Genomic DNA, 21,067 nt, shown 5'->3' on the forward strand with positions numbered 1-21,067 from the left:
AGCTCAATTACTTCAAAATTAGAAATTGTCTTAAGCCACTGTTGGACACCTTTTTTTAAACCTTCCGATCTGGTCTTTTTTTCGTCCTGTGCAAGGATCCCTTTTAAAAGGTTAAATCCATAAATCGGTAGAAGCTCAAGTCGTTAGCATTGCATTCAGAAATATGTTAAAAATCAAAAAGCCAGTCTGGCCAGATCCGATGTGTCCAACGGAAAATAAAAAGCAGATTTCAAATCTTTCATTTTTGAGCAAATATTAGAAAACATTTTTTTTGTAATTCATAGAATAAAATAATATTTGCACTAAATGTGTAAGAAAATAGCTGTCACCTCTTAGCAGGCAATGGCAAATCTCCGAGTGCATTTCTGACATGAAAAAACTTCTCATAAAAATCATTTGCCGCTCTCAATTGGCTTAAAACTGTAGGTCCCTCCATTTGTGGAACAACAACATGAGAACCGCCACACCACAAATTCGCAGCGAAGCTCCGCAAACCCCTCATAACAGATATATGCGTGAATATATATACACACTAACATATAAACATATACATGTGAATAAGAATGTATAAGTATATAAATAAGAACATATTGACATTGTTTGCAATTCGGTTGGTCCCGTAGGCGAAGTCTACTGTGGATATAAAGATACAAATGATAAGCACATTTCTTTCTCCTACCGGTTGCGCCTCGGCAGCCACTGCCAATTATCCGAATGCATATCCGACAAGAAAAAAAGCAACTCGTAAAAACTGCACTGCAGTGTGAAGGGGGAATGAAACTACGTTCTCTCATTTGCAGGACAACATGAAGATATACATCAAACTTTTTTGTAGCAGCGCCATAACGCATACTTAAAGTAAAGATAAATTTAATCCTTGTTTTGTTTTGTATTATTATTAAAATTTGGTCTTAAAGACAAAGACTTAATTCTAATTTTTTTTTTAATTTTAATTTTAATTAAAGTGGCGTGGTGAAAATTGTTTTTCTTTTTAATATTAATTAAAGTGGCGAAATGAACAAAAATATTTTTTATAACTTTAATGAAAATGGCGGCTTGAAAATCCACAAAACACCAGGGTACAGGGTATTTAACCGTTTGTGAGATCTAATTGTATTTTAACATAAAACTGTGCTGTACAGACTACCGTTACTACGGCAGCTTCTAGTTTCTTATGATTCCTATTGTCTTATTTTTGATTCTATTTTTTAATTGTGTTGAATCAGTTTTGTCTTCAATCGATTGTTATTTCTTCTATTGTATTTCGTTTTTATTTGTTAATTAAATTTCGTTAGATTTTGCGTATGTTTTTATATCATCTTCGAAGTATATAAATTTATTGTTATTTGATTTTGTTTAAGGGGGGAACCTGCTTTAGAGGCTTCAAAAAATCGATTTTGTTTTGCATAAATGTCTTCCCAAACTATCCAAGAATGTGACCTCAAAATTTCAGAAGCAAATTCAAAATATTTACGGAGTTACAGAAGAAATTGTGAGCAAGCGTCGAGCAGGTATACGAGGGGCCGGATCGCTCAAAGTGCGACTTCTCGGTTTTTTATTTTTACGATTTTTCCTAATTGGCGGGAAAGATAGGGAAAAAGTTAAACATCCTATCGAAACGAGATAACATTGATTGTATTCGGAATTAAATTCTCTTATAGTTGAACCTAAAAAACCTTAAGAAAGTTATGATTTACCCACTTTTTAAACAATCTAAAGTGAATTTGTTTTTCCAAAAAAAAAAAAGTTTTTTCCTACTTAGCGAAAAATTGTTGTATTTCTCACTTTTTGTTTAATTCTCTTGGTTTAACTAGAAGCTATACTATACTAAAATAAAAATCGTTTGGGTTTTTGGTTTCAGATGAAAATTGCGACCTACATCTTTCCCGCCGCACGACACATGCACACTCGAGGCACCTCAGCAAACTGCTTGTACCAGGCATAATATCACATATATTTTAATGAAAAAATTTGAAAAGACTTTTGAAATATATAACAATAAAACCTGAAAGTTTCGTTTCAATCGAATATTTCTTTCCTTCCCAAAAAATCCACGCAAAAATCGATTTTTTGAAGCCTCTAAAGCTGGCTCCCTCCCCCCTTAATTTGTTGCAGTTTCTTTAGATAGATAGGCTTATATGTATGCATATGTAGCTGTTTATTTTTATTGTACCCGTTATGCTTACGCGTTCGTCTATTCGGGGTGCCATTTTGTGAGTCAAAGTCCTTCATTCAAATTAAATTCTATGCTTCATTAAAACTACTGATTTAACATTTCATAATATAAAAATATTTTTCTTTACATTCATCCATACTTTTACAATCTGCGCATTCTAAAGTCTTTTTTGCGCTCTCAGTTCTTATTCTAGGCAATTAAATATGTTTGCTACTTCTCGTACCGTAGTTATGGATTCTCTGACTATAATATATTTTATCACTTTGTTTTAAATGCAGCTATTTTGGCCAAGCGCCTACAAATTGAAACGTCCATTATAAATATTGCTTTCCATTATTTTTAATTTCTTACTATTATCTGGAATAAAGAAATTTCTTAGTGACTTTCATCATGCCGTGCCAATGTGGACTCCCAAATTGTGGATTTAAAATATAATATTTACAATTATTTTTAAATTTGCCCGTGATTTGATTTTAATGTCAGCAGACAACTGCCGGACGGGGAGGACAGTGCGGGCATCCATTGACCAACTTGTATTTTTATGCTATTGCGCTTTTGAAATCTACTACAAAGTGTCTGGTAGTGAATGTTATTTTGTGTTCATGTAGATTTTTGTTGTGATTTGTAGTTTGTTGTTGTTTAAAATCCTCAATAAATTGAAAATTGTTGTGTCACATTGGCTGCGCGCACTCCCAACTGGCATTGTGGGTATTCCTTTGCCGTGCTCAATTGCGGTGCTGTTGTTGGTGTAGTTGCATTTGTCATAATTATCAACGACTCGTGTGCATCAACAACATTATCATCCTTAATGTTGTATGCGATGACGTCGCTTTGCTTTGCTTCCTCATCGGCAAAGTGCATTGGCTGCGGTTGGGAAGTTAGTTGTCTTTCTGTGTCTGCCTGCTGTAGTTGTTGCGCTTGTGAGGCATTAACTAGTCAACAACAATGTGCATATGTATGCATGTGTACACAAAAAATTTACTACCACCATACACTGCGCTGTGATGTGTTACTTGTTGTTGTTGTTGTAAATTGCAGACGCCGCCGCGATCGTTGCTGCAAACGAAAGTGAAATTAATGCAAGTCGCCTGTTGCTGGCTGACTGGCTGACTTGGAGTGGAGTTGGCAAAATTTTGTTTTTTTCTTCGTTTTATTTATTTTATTACTGTTGGCAGTTATTTCACTTGCTTTGGCTTCTTTCTTCGTAGCTTCGTTTTCGTTGTCCATACTTGTTCGGCTGGCTGTTAATTCATGCGTTTGGCTGGTGTTTTCTGGTTTGTTTGTGCATTAAGCGTAAAAGTGTGGACATGAAGTGGCGCTGCTGGTAACAAAGTACAATATGTGTGTGTGTGTGTGTGAATTGAGCAGCGGAAAGAAATGCCATGCCTGTTGCTGAGTGCCGACGAGCATGCTGATGATGATAACGATGATAATGAAGTGAGAATGTCGATGGCCAACTGCGCGGCAGGTGCGATTTCGGGTTCCACCGTGCTTGTTTTCTTCCACTTAAGTTTGTTTTGGTGTTTGCTTCATTCCCACATATAGCCATGTGCTCAGTCCACTACAGCTACTTAGTTGTCGCTCTAACGCTTTTGGTAATAATGGCCGCTCTTCTGCATCCTTGTTTATTTCATTATTATTACGTTAAGTTGTATTATTTATAGAAAAAATTCAATATAATTCCGATTTTTTAGTTCATCATCAAAGTCCTATTTGTTTTAAAATTTATTTTCATATTTCATGCGCATGCTTTTCTTCATTATGCCAATAACCTTACTACACCATAGTTCAGCTTTTATGTTGTACATTTTATTGTTGTGTTTGTTTTGTTATAGTTTTTTTTTGTGTGGCACTAAGCCTGATTGTGATTTGCATTTGAAGCTTACCAAACAAACCTACATCCATACATACATCATATATTCATGCATAGCTATTTAAAACTGCACATTGTTGCTCCATTTCTTTCTCTCTCGGCGTATTTGGCATATTCTCTTTTTGATAGAACATTTGTGCTCTCACAAGTGTGACTTTCTTATTCCTTCACGCACGAATGATTTCAGTTGCAATGTACATAATGCAATTCCTTATCATCAGCTGACTTTTGTTTTGGTACATAGTCTTTTTCTAGTTATTTAACATTTTGCTAGTAAGTACGAATAACAGAGAGTCTGACTGGTGGCAGAGAGCGCGCAATAGAATATTTACATATGTACATATAGCAACGTTCTCTGGCATTTGCTTATTTGAGATGCCAGTACAGTGCATCTCAAACTGTAAAGAGCTAAATATTGGCTTTTAATTGTGTGCAGCGCTTTTTGGCTACGTTTTGAATGTTTTTTTCTGGCTAAATGCTGCGTGAAAGCGCATATTCAAAATATAGTTTAAAAAAGTGACATAAAAATTACAAAAAAAAACATTTATAGGTATATTAATTTAAAAATGCATTGCCAAATATAATTTAAAAATGCATTGCCTAATTTACATTCTCAAAGTATTAAAATGGGCACAATGCACTTCTAAATTTTTTTAAGTTTTATTTGTATTTTATTTTAAAATTTATCTTTTTTAATTTATTTTAAATTTTATCTCTTTTAATTTATTTTAAATTACATTTTTTTATTTAATTTTTTTTTCTAAATTTTATCTGCATTAATTTTATCGCTTTTAATTTATTTTAAATTTTATATTTGTTAGTTTATTTGAAATTTTATCTTTTTATTTGTTTTTGTTCTTGTTTTTTTAATTTATTTGAAATTTTATCTTGTTTAATTTATTTTTATTTTAATTTATTTTAAACTTTTGTTTTAATTTATTTTAAATTTATTTGTTTTAATTCTATCAATTGATGCTTCGTGCCCGAAGTTTCGAACCTGTGTACTTTCGCATGGTAGTCAAGCACCAACCCATTCGGCCACGAGCGACTTCCATCTATTTGCAGACCTAGAAGATTCATGTGTGGAAAGCGTTTTTCATCAAGTGCTAAGGTCATAATCGGTGTAGAAACGTATTTTGCAGCCGTTCCAGATTCTCGCTTCAGGGATGGGATTCATAAATTAGAAAAAATTGTGTTTTTCTTATCGGACCGCAAAACTTATTGAACAAAACCTATTACATAAGAATATGTATGTGTGTGTGTGTGCCCAAAGTGTAGTTACGAAAACTTACCATTAGAAAAAAAAATCTAGAAAACCAGTTCGCAGCCTCTTCAATGCCTAGGTGAAAATGTGCATGTGTTTGACCCATTTATTTACAACTTACTAAACAAAAAATGGCGCAAACGAAGCCATGGTCAAGAAATAATTATAAAAATACTTATACCCAAAGTTCAAAGATACAAACGCAAAACAACATTTAAAGATCGAGCAATCGGCTTTTTGAATGTCATTTATTACAGACAGGCGGTCAACAGCAGCCGTCAACATTTGAACTGCCCGATTTCACATCAACAAATTGGGTATAGCAGCATAGGTGCATCCACATTACAACTTAACTAACTAATGATGGTGGCATGGACACCTCAGTGAACCGCCCTGAGCAAGCGAAGTAACCGAGAGGCACGCATACATGCATGCGCACATACATACATACACACATACATACATACATACGCAATTAGTAATGCTGTTAACACTTCAAAACGGTACAAAAATTGAATTTAAATTCAAATAATGTCAGCAACGAAGTAAAAACGTACCCACACATGCACATACACATACATGCACACATACTACGCGACAAGTGCATATATTACCAATGTCGGTCACAATAGTGAGCCACACACAAAAAATAGTTTGTAAGAAAAATTAAAGAAAAAGCCACACACACTAACACACAAGCAAAGCACTTTCATTTTTTAATAAGTCACACGCATAAATGCGATTCAATACGTATGGATGTATGGGTGTATATGTATTGTTGCGTACAAGTGGATTTTGGCTCCAACTCGCCCCACCCCGCCCCATAAGACGCATTTAAAATAAATGTACAGCTAAACCTTTGAAGAAGCGCTGAATGTACGCGATAGCAACAGCAGCAAAAGTAGTTAGAAAATACGAATGTACAGGTACGAGCCAAAATGTGCAATCGAAAATGTTGAAGAATTCAATTCACACATAAATGTTAATATGAGCTAATTTTGGTTTTGCTTTTTTTGATTTTTTGTTTGACTGATTTATGCTTTTTACGTTTCATCTGCTAGCTTTTAGTATAACTAATCAAATAAAAACTAAGTAATAGAAGAAATCGAAAGCCGATGGAAGGTGATGGCATAGAAATCTGAGCAAGTTTGAAAATAGAGGCGGCACAAAGTACGAAATTCGAAATGAAAGCCCCTCTACAAACTAGGTGGTGCAATAAGTTTTGCGGTTCGATAAGAGAGAGCGTTGCGTCTTCTTCTTCTTAATTGGCGCGATAACCGCTTACGCGATTTTGCCGAGTTTAACAAAGCGCGCCAGTCGTTTCTTTCACGTGCTAACTGGTGCCAATTGGACACACCAAGTGAACCCAAGTCCTTCTCCACCTGATCTTTCCAACGCAGAGGAGGCCTTCCTCTTCCTCTACTACCATCAGCTGGTACCGCATCGAATACTTTCAGAGCCGGAGCGTTTCTACCCATTCGGACGTCATGACCCAGCCAACGTAGCCGCTGGATCTTTATTCGCTGCGCTATGTTTATGTCGTCGTAAAGCTCATACAGCTCATCGTTCCATCGCCTGCGATATTCGCCGTTGCCAACGTGCAAAGGTCCAAAAATCTTACGCAGAATCTTTCTCTCAAACACTCCAAGCGTCGCTTCATCGGATGTTGTCATCGTTCACGCGTTTGCGCCTTACGTTAGGACGGGAATGATGAGAGCCTTGTAGAGTGTTAGTTTTGTTCGTCGAGAGAGGACTTTACTACTCAATTGCCTACTTAGTCCAAAGTAGCACTTGTTGGCAAGCGAGATTCTACGTTGGATTTCAAAGCTGACATTGTTATCGGTGTTAATGCTGGTTCCTAAGTATACGAAGTCCTTTACAGCGAGCGTTGCGACTAGCCTTATCTTTTTTGTTACTTCTTTAACTTTATTCTTTGTTTACAAGCCTTTTAGTACCGACGTGTCATAGAATTTTTTACATTGGAAAAATTAAGCAAGGTGAATTTTATTTTTGGAAGGTTTAAAAGCGAAGGAAATTTATGAACGAATGTTGAAAGTGCATAAGGACTTTTCGCCATCAATTAGTACCACATAAAGATGGGTTGTTGGATTTAAACGAGGTCAGACAAGCCTTGAAGGCGCTTCGTATGACGGACGCCCAAAAACAGCTACAAAACCAGAAATCGTAGAAAAAATATAGGAAATCGTGTTAGAAAATCCTCGAGTGACTGAAAGAGATTTAGTAGAAGCCCTGGGCGTCTCATTGGGCAGTGTAAGCAATATTTTGACTGAAGTATTGGGGTTTCAGAAAGTTATGTGCAAAATGGGTGCTGCATTAAATAAGAATGGAACAAAAACACATTCGAATGTGACTATCTCAGCAACATTTAGAGCGTTTTCGAAAGGATAAAACCGATTTTGTGCGTCGATTCATCACCATAGATGAGACTTGAGTCTTTAACCATGATTCTAAATCAAAACAAGAGACTAAAGAGTGGCGTGAACCTGGTTTTCGGGTCCGAAACGAGTTCGTGTCCAGAAATCGGCCAAGGGGGTGTTAACATCAGTTTTTTGGGATGCGAAAGGAATTTTGTTTGTGGATTACTTGAAAACTGGTAAAACAAAAAATTCTGAATACTATTGTAACCTTTTAGACCAGCTGAAGGACAAAAATTCGCGAAAAACTAGTTGCAAACGAAACAAATTCTTTTTCATAAGAGCAATGCACCAAGCATTTCACAAGACCATTTTGACAATGGCTAAAATCCATGAATTAAAGTTCAAATTGTTGGAGCATCTATCAGATTTGGCCCTTAGCGACGTCCGCCTGTTTCCAGGGCTAAAAAGATGCATACCTGGAAAGCTTTTTTCATCAAATGATGCGCTCATAACAACTGTGGGAGCGTATTTTGAAGCGCTTTCAGATTCTCACTTCAGGTAGGAAGTTCATAAATTTGTGTCCCTCACTTCTTGGAAGAGGTGAATTAATGTTCAGGGAGACTAAACTAAATAATAAGATGGTTGAAGTGCCAGTAGGGCACTCCTCAAGTAGCACTAAAGCGACGTTTTGATACCAATATGAGACCTTCAACAGGCGGATATCTACAGCCAGTCAGAGAAGATTTATGGGATTTAGGTTGGCGCACTGCCCCAGGCTGTCGGAGAAAGAAGCACTCAGTGAACTTAGTCGTCAGAGAAAGTGTTAAACAGTCTGCTTGGTAACCCTCGCTTTTCCGTGTGAGTGCTGATCGTCCAGTGACCGGTAAACAGAGCTACGAGTTTGGAAATTGAATGGTCAGGACTCCAAAAGACTTTCTGTGTCCTCCGTATATTGAACTGGAGCCAAAGGGCTTTCGAGAAAGAAATGGAGCTGCATCTTTTCTGCTAACTAAACAATAAAGTGTATTTCAAATCAAAAAAATTGTATTTTCTCATCGAACTGCAAAACTTAGTGAACAACCTAGTACACACATAAGTACACACCACACATACAACAAACAAAAATTGCAAGCCACGCCGCGATACGCAAGAAAAAAGGCTAGACAGCAATTTCTTTATATGTTGGTTGTTGATTACTAACTGAAAGGTTTTCGTGGCACTTAACTTAGTGAAATCAATGAAATGCTGGCGAGAAAAGTAGCTAACAAAAATTCCATCTCGAAACCCATCGATTTATTAGCTTGGATGGCAAACTATTTAATTATTGGCACATTCGGTTTTTCGTTCTTTTATTGGGAGCAAACAGTTCGTCCAAAAAGCGTTGTGTGTAGCGAACACTCTCTATTTGCGTTTATTTTCGTTCATTAAATTGCCGCTTGGTTTTAATAAATAAGTAGAGTAGAATGGGGTAAGATAGGTCATTTTTTTTTGGAAAGCTCTTGCTACGGTGTTTTTGCATTGATTTTGAAAAATAAGCAAGATTTTGAAAGGTTATTTATCTGCTAACATTTTGGTTATACTGACTTATGTTTGGCTAAATATTTTGGAAGCTGCATTCAATAAGACAAAGGTACTTTTTTCGATATTTCCAAAATCGGGGGGCACGATAGGTCACTATATGTGAGGGGAAAAGAACAATGTACATGGCTTGGAAATTAACGTTTTAACTTTTATTTATAGAGTATGAACACTGCACATGTTATAAAAGTTAGGAATTTTTCTTTAATTCATCACGCAAGCACGTAATGTTTCGAACGGAATTTTAAATTGTTTAGAGGCTGATCGAACACTAGCGCCATCTCGGACTGCCGCGATTGCGTTTTTTACGTCCTCTTCACTTCGTTTCGGCGTTTTTCGCACATAATTACGCACCATTTTGCTGCAAAAACAATTAAAATTTATTTTATTCAATTAAAAGTAGTGACCTATAATGCCCCCAGACGGCTGACCTATAATGCCCCCAAGCACATGCTTTATGTAAGTGTCGATATTTTTTTAAAAAACAAAAATATCAAAAAACTAACATATTATTCGTGTTCAGCATTATTTTCTACGTAAAATAAAACTCACCTGACAAATATTTACTTACATTAAATGCACTGCACCGTAGAATAAAAAAAATGCTATGTCGGAGAAAAGCTCACAAAAAACTAAACGACGCCAGAACTAGGATAACTAATCAATGGTGACGGCCGAAATGACAGTCGCGAACGTTGTTCCCCACCACGTATTCAATTCACATAAGACGAGTGACCTCTGCAAAAACAGTGCGACGAAAACCCCACCTACCTATTGTGCCCCCATACCTATCTTACCCCATTCTACTCTATATTTTAACAAAGGTACATACATACATTCATACGCACATGCATTGGTGGACGTAAGTTATCGCTAGAAATCAGTACATAAATTTCATCAATCGAATCGAACTGCACCAATTTGTATGCGCATACGCGCGCACACTTGCCAGCTGCCAGCGAGGTGCCTCCACATCGGCATATACCTACAACACCCTCGACGCATAGGCGCGCGCGCTGCGAACGCATCCCATTGCGTTATGAAAGCGCTTTTTTATTTATTGCCGAAAACAATGCTAACAATGGAGCAAAGACACGCATAAAGTGGATCTCAATCCCTGGTAGTATTACCTGCATTTATCGATTCGATGGCATAATTTTGGCTTTTACTTTTTTTTTATTTTTTGTTGGAATGAAATTCATTGCAACCACTTCTTGGCATACAGATATGTAGGACTGTACACACATACATATACAAGTCTTTTTTGAGTTCAGCCAAAGAAAATTCTGCAAATACGTGAAAAGGCGATAATCGATTGGTGTTCATTCTGGACTCTAAATGCGATAAAACGTCCCATCTAAGCTGTCAGAGCTGATTGCGCTTAGTGAAGTAGTAAAGCACTGTGGTGACGAGAAAATCAAATGTTGGGCACTTAAGTGGGCACCTCTTCACCATCATACAGAGTGGCAACGACCACAACCTAAACTAACCTAAACTAACTTAGTTTGAGGATAGAATAAAAAAGGCTTCAACTTTTATTGGATGGCCATTCGAATTCATTTGGTTTATGAGATGATAATAGATGGAGAAATTCTCTGAAGAAAGTTACGGAGTATTGATTTTTTTGTGTTTAATTCAATCCAGTTTTCGCTTTCTAAGAGACTTCGATTGCGTGCCTAATGTTAAGGATTAGTGTGCACCTGCGTCGAGCTTCAGAGGATATTTTTTTACTTGTATCCTTTTAAGAGAGATGTGGAAGATGTGGCATCGGAAACCAAGGTCTGATGAGCTGTTGATTCGAAGTAAGGCGGATTCGGAGTCTGAATGGAGGATTGAAGGAATTGTGTTTTTGTATGGAACTCTCCGTAAATTTTATGCTTGGCTTCCAGATTACTGTAGTGTGCTGCATACACGGGCAGCTGCCCCCAAGATTTATTCGCTTGGTATTTCACTAGGTCCATACACTTTAACACGTTCACGCCGGCGCTGTTATTCATGGTCTTCGCCCACAGACGGCAATGTTTACATCTTTTCGCTCTATCGGACGGGAGCGATTGCAGGTCATAAAACGAAATTTGGGTAGTCGTTTATGGCATCTCATCTCATAGGTACCGTCTAATAAAGTACCATTGGTGGTACGCGCCGCCCAATGAAGCAATCTTGTGCGGGCCACCGGTGGTACGCGCCCCATGAAGCAGACTTGTGCGGGCCACCGGTGGTACGCGCCGGCGTGAACGTGTTAAAGACTGGTAGCAAATCGCCGACCAAAGTCTTAGCTTCTCTGATGCCCTTTTACTGGCTTCTTGGGAATTCTTCTCATGCTGACGTAGTTGACAGAATGATCGAGAAAAAGACGTTAGGGTTATATTTTTAGACCTAAACACTATTCTGCACCAGGCGGGTTAAGGGGGAACACCACTGTGAACGCGTGAAAGTGATTTTGATGAATTTTTTTTTACAAGTAGGGGTGATTATTTGAGGATCGGACAAATTATAATTTATTTAACATATATTCAACTATACTGACACAAATTTTTATTAAAAAATATTAAAAATTACAAAATGTTATTAATATTAATGCAATGGCGTCATAAAAAACCGATGCACCCTGGTGGCCACGTTACAGTGGCGAAAAATCATCTGAAAGCAAAAAACCCAAAAAAAATCTTAATCTATACATTAATGGCTATCGTCGTACGTGGTGGTTTTTTTTTATTTTTTTTGAGAAAATGGTGCGGGTTTGAAAAATGAGTTTGATTTTTACCTTTTTTTTGTTTTCGAAAGGCTTGAAAAATTATTAATTTTTGGAATTTTTAAAAACGGCTATGTACGACTGTAGCCAATACATGTACAAAATTTAAAAAAAAAATTAAAATCGGTTCATAAGTCTTCGAGAAATCGAGGCCAGCGTGTTCAGAAAAGTCGTTTTGAGAAAAACGCGTTTAAAGTTTTCATTGGCGGCGCTCAGTGAGAGCGCTCAGTATTAAGTAGCGATAATTGAATTGATATGTAAAGTACTAATACTTATATTAAACTATCTATCTCTGGGCCATATGATGGTTCATCTTCATTATTTTCAGCTTTGCCAGTAAAATCAATAATAAACCGCATCTCAAATTTCAACGGTCGAGCGCATCGGCCAATACAAAGCGGGCCGTTGTAACTTACTACCTGCACCTATTGTATTGGGTATAACTTCGTCAATTTTCAATTTTTTTTTTATATTTTTGAATATATCTACTTTAAGAAAATGCAAGAAAAAATAAATCGAGTGTTTTGAAAAATCAAAAAATATTATCCTAAATTTTCAAGTCGATCCGAATAATAGTTTCGGAGATATAGCCTTTGGAAGGTGTGCGCTCCAAGTGACTTTTATTGTTACTCAAAACTTTAAACGCGGTTTTCTTGGAACCGTGTTTTCAAAGTCGGTTGTTAACTAGCAAACTAGTCAACCGATCTTGATGAAATTTTACACAGGTGTTCGAGATACAATTTACTCGTGCTTGGACGAAGGATTAAAAAAACAAAAACAAAATGTCAAGCAAATTTAACCGAAATTTTAATTTTGGCGTGATAACGTCTTATAATTCGATTTAACAGGCTGCACGCACGAAGAAATGTGTCGTTACCTTGCTCATTAGTGTTACCTTGCTCATTCGTCGTTACCTTGCTCATTGCCGTTACCTTGCTCATTTGTCATTACCTTGAATGAACTGCAAGCGAAAGCGCGGAACGAACGACAAAGCAAACGAAAGGCAACGTTCGACATCTTGCTCTCTCCTATTTAAGTGAGCGTATATATGTATGTATATTCGCAAATGTACATATATAAATTCACGTATTTGTATTTGCATATGCCTTCTTATTGATTATTATTAATTTGATTTACTTGAAGAATTTAAAATAAAACCATGTTTGTTAATAATACCTGTTGTTTTAATGTTATTATTATTAATTTTTTTATTATATATGAAGGAAAAAATGTATGGTATTGTAATATTTACCACATACCTTATAAGATATGTTGTATACTAATATATGTATATAAACATGCATATACATATACAATTTCGCGCAATTTTCAAAAAGAACAAATCTATATGTAAAGATGCATACAAATCATATAGACATATCAAATATACGAATCTATTCCGTACGCAAGCAAATGTAAGCTAATGTGCTTGCACTGCAAGCGAGAGCGCGGAACGAACGACAAAGAGCACAATCGGCCCCCGCGTTCGGCAACGTTCGACATCTGGCTCTGTCCTACTTGAGTGAGCATATAATATATATGTATGTATATGTATGTATATGCGCACTTGTATATAAATTCACATATTTGTATTTGCATATGCCTTCTTGCTGTGTTCATGGTAATGAACCATTTCTCTGTTGAGAATAGGACGATGATAGAAAAAGTAGGAAATGAAAGGGAGTGTTTCGAGTGTAAAGTGTCTTGAAAAAGGCAAATCGATGATGGTGCCTCTTAGTGTTGTTGACTTATTAACGTCTGATGCGCAATCGAAATTGAAGATATCTTTCATGAATTTGATAAATGTTTCGTCATTTTTCACGTTTGTGTAAATGTAACTTGACCTATTCCATTGCAATTCCATTTACCTCCTCCTCTATATCCATACAAAATATCTATCAAACAAATAAAATTAAAATTTTGTTTTGAAAATTGCAACCATTCCTCAATATTTTCTTATGACGTTGTCACGTTAAACTAGTCAGTAAACCGACTTTACAGACAACCTCTTTTTTCTGTTAGTATCATTAAAATAACACATCCCTACTGCAAGATCTTCCACCTGATGGAGTGCAAAAAATCAACACTCACAATGGGAATGACCGCAAATTGCAAGAAAAAACTCAAGTGGAATTCAAACTCCGAACGACATTTCAAGGCAAACATACTTTTTGCAACACTTAAACACTTTTGACTTGTAATTGATCCACAAATAAAAGTGAAAAATAACTGTAAAGATTGTACTAAAAATAATTACATGAAATTGCGTTCAAAAAAAATTGAGTGCAATACAATTCACACAAGCGAGATGAATAGTACTTATGTATGTATGTTTAAGTATGTATTGTAACAGCAACTGAAGTGAAAAACACAAAAAAAAAACGAAAAAAAAACGAAAAAAAAAAAACGAAAAAAAACGAAAAAAACGAAAAAAAACGCAAATTCCCAATTGTAAATCGCATTGTTAAGTAATGAATTGAAAAAATGCGTATATCTTTCATTGCAGTCGATCGCAGAAAACTAAAAAAAAAAAAAAAAAAAAATCAAGCTGAAGACATCAAAGCGGCTCATCACAGGTGTCAATCGACAGCTGTGAAGAGTTACGCAAAGTAAATCGGTTGGCTGCATGGAATGCGGCTGGAATTCAGATGAGAAACAAAATTATTGACACTTGAAATCAAGCAAAATTAATAATTATGTGGGCAATGTGAAATGTGTAATTATATACAGTTGTGGACAAATTAATAGAGACAAGGTTTTGTCAGATAAATTTTGCTTACTTCTGCTTTGAACTGAATTGCGAACTTACGGATAGACGAGCCTACAGGTTGGCACTTGAGACTATTGATTAATCATCCACGTGATATCTTAGCGCTTAAATCAGCTCCTTTTCTCTAGTGAGCTAAAGCCTAAGACCTCTTTTGCGCGTTCAAAAAGTTCGACTTCAATTAAACGCCACTGCATTGCACGTTTCGATACTAAAACTGCGATTTTATTCGTTAATTTATTGTTGTTGGTGTTGTAACTCTTCATCAATCTCTACCAGTGCGGTGTATCCACCGCTCGTCATCGTCTATCTCATCTAATGGTGGGCCCAAGAAACATGCTGTTTCGGGTGCTTGGCTCCAGAAGGAGGGAGATGTTAGGTGAGTGGGTTTAAGAGGGTATGTAAATACGTTGTTAGCATCGTGCGGGGTATCTTCACATGCCGGAGATGTATTGAACGTCATCTGCCAAAAATGAAGTTTATGAAATTCAGTTTGGATATTTTCAAAAAAAGCTGTTCAAAGAGTCTGAACTTTTACCGAGAAATCAACTTTTTAGATGTAGCTCATTTTCACCTAAACTGAATTGTCGAAATAAGTGCTGATTTTGATAGGGCGATATATTCTAGAAGTGATCGGTACAGTCAAAGGCGAGCCCTACCGATTTTTCCAATTTATTCGATTTATTCCAAAAATTTAAGCGAATGACATAGATGACATTTCGTTTCAAGTGGACGGCGTTACATGCCGCGCAGCCAAACTTTCATTCGATCTGTTACCCTGTTGCGCACTGTCAAGAAAATCAAATAATCAGGCGAAGTGGTGATGCTGGTGCTGACCTTTACCCGTGAAAAATTACAAAACTTAGTGGAAGAAGAGAAAGTGGAGGGCTCTAGGCTGGAGAACTGCCTTTAAAAGTCTTGCTTCTGTCGTACTGAACGATAAGATGAAACTCCATTTGTCTTGCGCTTTTTTTTCTGAAAGAAATTTAGCAGTTTTCTTTTAAGGTAGTAGTCTGGTCAAATACTCATTTTTCATAGATATTTTTTAGGATAAAACCAATCTTGCTATACGGAGTCCTTGTCTGGTGGAACTCGCTAGAAAGGATGGTATCAGTTAAGAAGTTAGAGAAGGTACAAAGGTCTGCCCTCATTGGAATAAGTGGGACGCTCCGTACCACTCTTATTCTAGCGCTTAACGCTATGCTCAATGTGGCTCGCGTGGACATTGTAGGAAAAACTACCGCTGCACGAGCCGCAATCAGACTAAGGTGCTCGGGCCATAAGCTAGACTTAAGTTACGGACTCTGTAGCATTCTTAAAAATTTTGAGTTCAATCCAATGGTGCTGCATCACTATACACGCACGCTACTCATATTCCCTCAAGGGAGGAGTGGGCGGTAAGGCATGGCAAATATGTTCACAGATGGCTCGAAGTTGGACGGTAGGGTTGGTGGGGGAGTATTCTGTAAGGAGCTTCCCATCAAACTTAAATTCAGGCTTCCGGACCACTGTAGTGTTTTCGAAGCGGAGGTATCCGCAATTAAGGAAGCAGTGGATTGGTTGCGCACCTCGGTAATTACCGTTAACGAAGTAAATATTTACTCCGTTAGCCAACCGGCAATTAGGGCCTTGGGCTCGTTGTTGACGTGTTCGAGATTGGTCGGGGAATGTCTGGCTTCTCTCTCGATTGCATCCGAATACTTCGTCATCAAGCTCTTTAGGGTTCCCGGTCACAGCGGCATAGAGGGAAACTGCTGGGCTGGTGAGCTGGCTAGACAGGGAACTTTGGAGACGGTTTCGTCGCGAAATGAGAGAATTGGGGTTCCCTTAAAACCTGTGGTCTGCTCCTGGAAAGATGGGCCTCGAGTCAACTCAGCGAGCGCTGGGCTAGTGCGCAAACGTGCAAGGTCGCGAGATCCTTCTGGCCACGGGTAGATCAGGGACGGTCGAGGAAACTCCTAAGGCTAACAAAGCCCCAGCTGTCGAATTTGGTGGGTATCCTTACCGGACATTGTCCGTTAGGTGTCCATGCGCTGAGCTTGGAATTGCTTTAAGTCCGTTCTGCAGAATCTGTCTTGAGGACGACATGGAATCATTTCAACACCTTCTTCTCAGCTGTCCTGCTCTTGCAAAGATTTAGACACCTGGGCTCTCATTTTCTCGCTACGCCCGCGGATATAGCGGGTCTAAATATCACAAATTTGGTGAAGCTCATCAGTAGCTTGTTGCGGCTAATTACGAACGCAAGTCGTCCACCGTCGGCACCGTCGTAAATGCATGGTCATCATCATCAGGCTCCTTTTTCGTTCCCTTCTCCTTTCTCATCTCCCCTGTAAGGCATCACAATGGACGAATTTAAAATATTCATCCAAGTGTGCCCTAAGCTAGAGCAGCCATTTAACCTAACCTAACCTAACCTACTATTGACATCAAATAGTATACAAAAATAACTTATTTTTTGACACATTCCTTTCCTGGCAAATTCAACGGTAATTTCATTTCCCCCCTATGTTCCTATGCCCTGGAACTCAGATAAGATACATTTTTTTTGCACGTTCGAGGCGTTTGATCTCAGGAGTTGACCAGAAGAGAGCTGCAATATGGTGATGACAGGGTCTTGATCTCCCTTTGCTTGACCATTGCTTGAAAAATACTACTAGTTTATGGCAGTTTCAAGGAGACTAAAATATTGTCTGATGTACAACGTTGCGTGGGTTCAAAGAACTATGTTACCTAAAAAAAAAGCAGTTCCGACCAACACGCAAGTGACATTGGCTCCATTTAGTTGCCCATGCCTGTATGTTTGCATAATATGTAAGTATGTTTGTGCGTTTATCTCAGGATCAAACTGAAAATTGTAATCGACAACTGAATGGCAATAAAAGGCTTTGTGGCTGATATAGTTACATACATACATACATACAAACTCGTATATGTATGTAGTGCATGCGTTCGTATGTATGGCATGGTCATAGAGTTCAAGTGGACGTTGCCAAAATTACACATAACAACATACATAAATAACGCTTTGCTTAATGAAAACACTTGTATGCAGCAAAGTGCGGCTTAATCCGTAAAAGTCTACAATTAGTTGCTGATACTGCTGCAATTGGCAATGAACAGAATGACGACTGCTGGAACGTGCAGTCATTTTAATGTTTGCACCATTTTTGTGTGCATGCATGTATGTATGTATGTATGTGTGTGTATAGACACGTAAATTGTATTAATGCTATTGAGGCTCTTAGTCTCACTCATATCAGCGGGTAGCAAGGTTATGCATGTGTGTGTGTGTGTGTGTGTGATTGTGGGTTGATGAATTTAATATGCGACTGTGCGAAATAAAATTGGAATATTTAACTGTAATACTGAGCAGAGGTGGATATTGGGCATGCATGAGAAAATAGCAAAGAGAAAAAAATGTGCCAAGTTTTCATTTATGAAAGTACCAAGAAATAGTTTGTTTCGTGAAAGATAACACATTCGCCAGCGGCCAAGAAACAAAATGAAAACAAACAAACAAAAAAGCAAAAAAAAGTCGAAAAAAAGTAAAAAAATAATCAAATCCAACAGTATTGCGAATGCATAAATATTGTATTTCCTAACACACACACACATGCATATGCGCTTACCTGCATAGCACACTTTCCTTAACTACATTATTAATAAATTAAATCCAATTGTGGTTTATGACTTTTTTGCAGTAGCCAAACGTGACGCGTTGCTTGAATTTCAATTCGAACCGGAACCGCAGCTCACCATTTTCGACACCACGCACACACTCCCATACTTGCATAAATACATATGTAGATACATATATCAGTTCAATTCAAATAAATATATATGTATGTATGTGTGTATGTATGTATGCCCAACAAATGTTGAAGTCTGAAATATTTTGGTAAAAAGATTTCTCATTTCTTTACCGATCGCTCACTGCCGCTTTCGCATTTCTTTGCTTCACTCCAAGCAGCTTAGCCCTACAAAACAAGACACAAAAAAAAAAGAAAATAAAAAAAAACGAAAACAAAAGTTATTAAATAATAAAATAACAAAAAAAATAACAGAAAATAAATAAATTTGTATATAAATAAGAAGAAATACTTCAGCGTTTACTGCACCTGACAGACGCTGACAATCAGGTAGTTCGGCGCACGCACAGAGCATTACAATTAACGCTGGACAAAGTCTACTCTATGCCAATTTTATTAGCAGTCACACGAGTCCCTCACTGTAGTTGCTCTTGGTATGCGTGCTGCGCTTTCATTCTGGCATCATCGTTCGTATTAGTACCTAAGCTACCTTGACTATCACAAAAAAACAAAAAGAAAGCGAAAAACAAAAAAAAGTTACGCGCTCTGCTTACATATGTTCTCCTCTTCATAGATGCCCACAAATTCACGACAGCCAAATACTTCGCTAGCTGTCTCTAATTTTATTGTTTGCAGTCTCCCCAACTTCGCACCTATCACCACTCGTCGCACAGTTAATTTGCATCGCTTCGCACAAAACTCTCACTCATTGATTGAAATTTGCGTGGTCAAGCTAAACCCGGTTCACTCTCGCCAAGAGCAGCGCAGCGCAGCACAGCCCAGTTCAGTTGTGCTCAGACAAAGTAAGAAATGAGCTCAGCTGAGAGTGAAACAGCGTCACCAGCCGTGTTGTCAACGGCAACAGCAATAATAACACTAACACCAGCAATGCCAGCAGCGGCAGCGATATTAGCTTCGGTCACAGCTTACGCCAGCACCATTGACAGAGGATGAGTTTTACTTTCCCTTTTTGCTGACATAACAATTTAGCAGCAGTCTTTTGTGGTCTTCTTTCTTTCTGCAGCATTTGTTGTTCTTGTTGTTGTTGTTGCTATTTGTTTGTTGGTATTAGTGGACTTTTGTTGCTATTGAATACGCTTTGTACGGGTTAATTCTTAACTGTAACTGTTTATAGGTTTTTTTCTTTTTCATTTTTCCATAATTTTTTGCGTTTTTAGTCTTTTACGTCAACCAACTGTCAATCGCACAAGCGGGAAAAATCAGCACGTAAATATCGATACGCACATCGCTTTGTCACGTCAACTTAGTAATTTAATTTAAATTTGGTTAATTTTCGAAAAATTTTTTTTTTGTTTTGGGTTTCTCATAAACACTTTATACTGAATATCTGCATATGAATATAAATTGTTTCGCTCGCTTTAATGTAATTATGTATGCACGTGGCTGCACATTTCAAAACAAACTTACACAAACGATTATTTATAAATGGGGGTAATGTAAAATGTTTTATGTATGTCCGCTTGTCTGTTTGTATTTCTGTAATAACTGTGTCCATTGAGCAGTGGCGATAATTGCGGTTTTAAATGAGTTTAATTGGTTGGGTTTTTAATTATTCAAATTCAGTTTTATTGATGGTTATACCTACATACACACATACATATGTGCAAATGTGCTTACATACATATACATACACATACCTATACATTCAAGTATATACAGCCATCGACAAACATAAGCACATTAATTCTACTTAACTGATAGGCGCTGCTTTGTTGCTGTTGATAACTTTGTTTCAGTACCCTTCATTTCGTCCTCAGTTGTTGCCCAAGGTAACATCCTCGTGCCTCTATTTTTTGTTCTTTTTACAATATCTATGATAATAGCTCCTGCTTCGAATTTCCTGATGAATTTAAAATAATTGCAACCATCATAGATTTACGTCCAGCAGCGAGGAGCTGAAACCTGTGAAGCTATTAACAATAGACGTCGACAACCAGTCAATAAAATAAATTAAAGAGAGCAAATGTAGGATCTCCTATAGATTTGGCATGATTTCCGTCCACTTACAAATAGGATGCGGTAAAAGAGAAGCTGGGTCTGAGGCGAAATCGGGTCTGTTAAAAACACTCGTAGAAGTAGCAAAAGTCTTAACTACAAAAGTAGGCAGCGAGCAAGCCGACATCATTATTGGGATCAAAATACCTGATCAAGTAGCGGCATAGATAGCTGAGCAGAAGTGGCTGAAAGCGATGCCATTGTAGACGTCTCACAGCTATCTCACAAAGTGAGGGATTCAACGATGTTGATAGAGGAGAAAATAAAACTAAATAACATAGGACAAACATTAAAATTTATCCAGGAAGTTGAAATATTCTCTGTATTCTGAATCCATGAAAATACACAATAGATCTTTAAGGTCGTAGCGCTGAGTATATATTTATTCCCTCCGCTCCACAATGAAGCATAGAGCCAGTGAAGCCAGTGCTGAATGCTCTCATAATATTAA

The 21,067-nt window shown here is 37.4% G+C and overlaps 1 protein-coding gene across 4 annotated transcripts in view; it reads left to right on the top strand.

Annotated features, from left to right (window-relative positions):
- The window catches only part of LOC128855938 (all trans-polyprenyl-diphosphate synthase PDSS1), a 157,418-nt gene that overhangs the window by 1,721 nt on the left and 134,630 nt on the right, over positions 1 to 21,067 (top strand). For 2 of the 4 annotated variants that reach the window (XM_054091196.1, XM_054091197.1), the window contains exon 1: positions 18,811 to 20,052. The exons of the other annotated variants lie outside the window; for them this stretch is intronic. In XM_054091196.1, coding sequence (XP_053947171.1) covers positions 20,047 to 20,052 — 6 coding nt within the window. In that variant the 5' untranslated portion in view covers positions 18,811 to 20,046. Of the gene's footprint in view, positions 1 to 18,810; positions 20,053 to 21,067 lie in introns of those variants that run through there. 4 annotated transcript variants of the gene reach the window in all.

The sequence above is a fragment of the Anastrepha ludens genome, chromosome 2 (assembly GCF_028408465.1).
Source record: "Anastrepha ludens isolate Willacy chromosome 2, idAnaLude1.1, whole genome shotgun sequence".
NCBI lineage: Eukaryota > Metazoa > Arthropoda > Insecta > Diptera > Tephritidae > Anastrepha > Anastrepha ludens.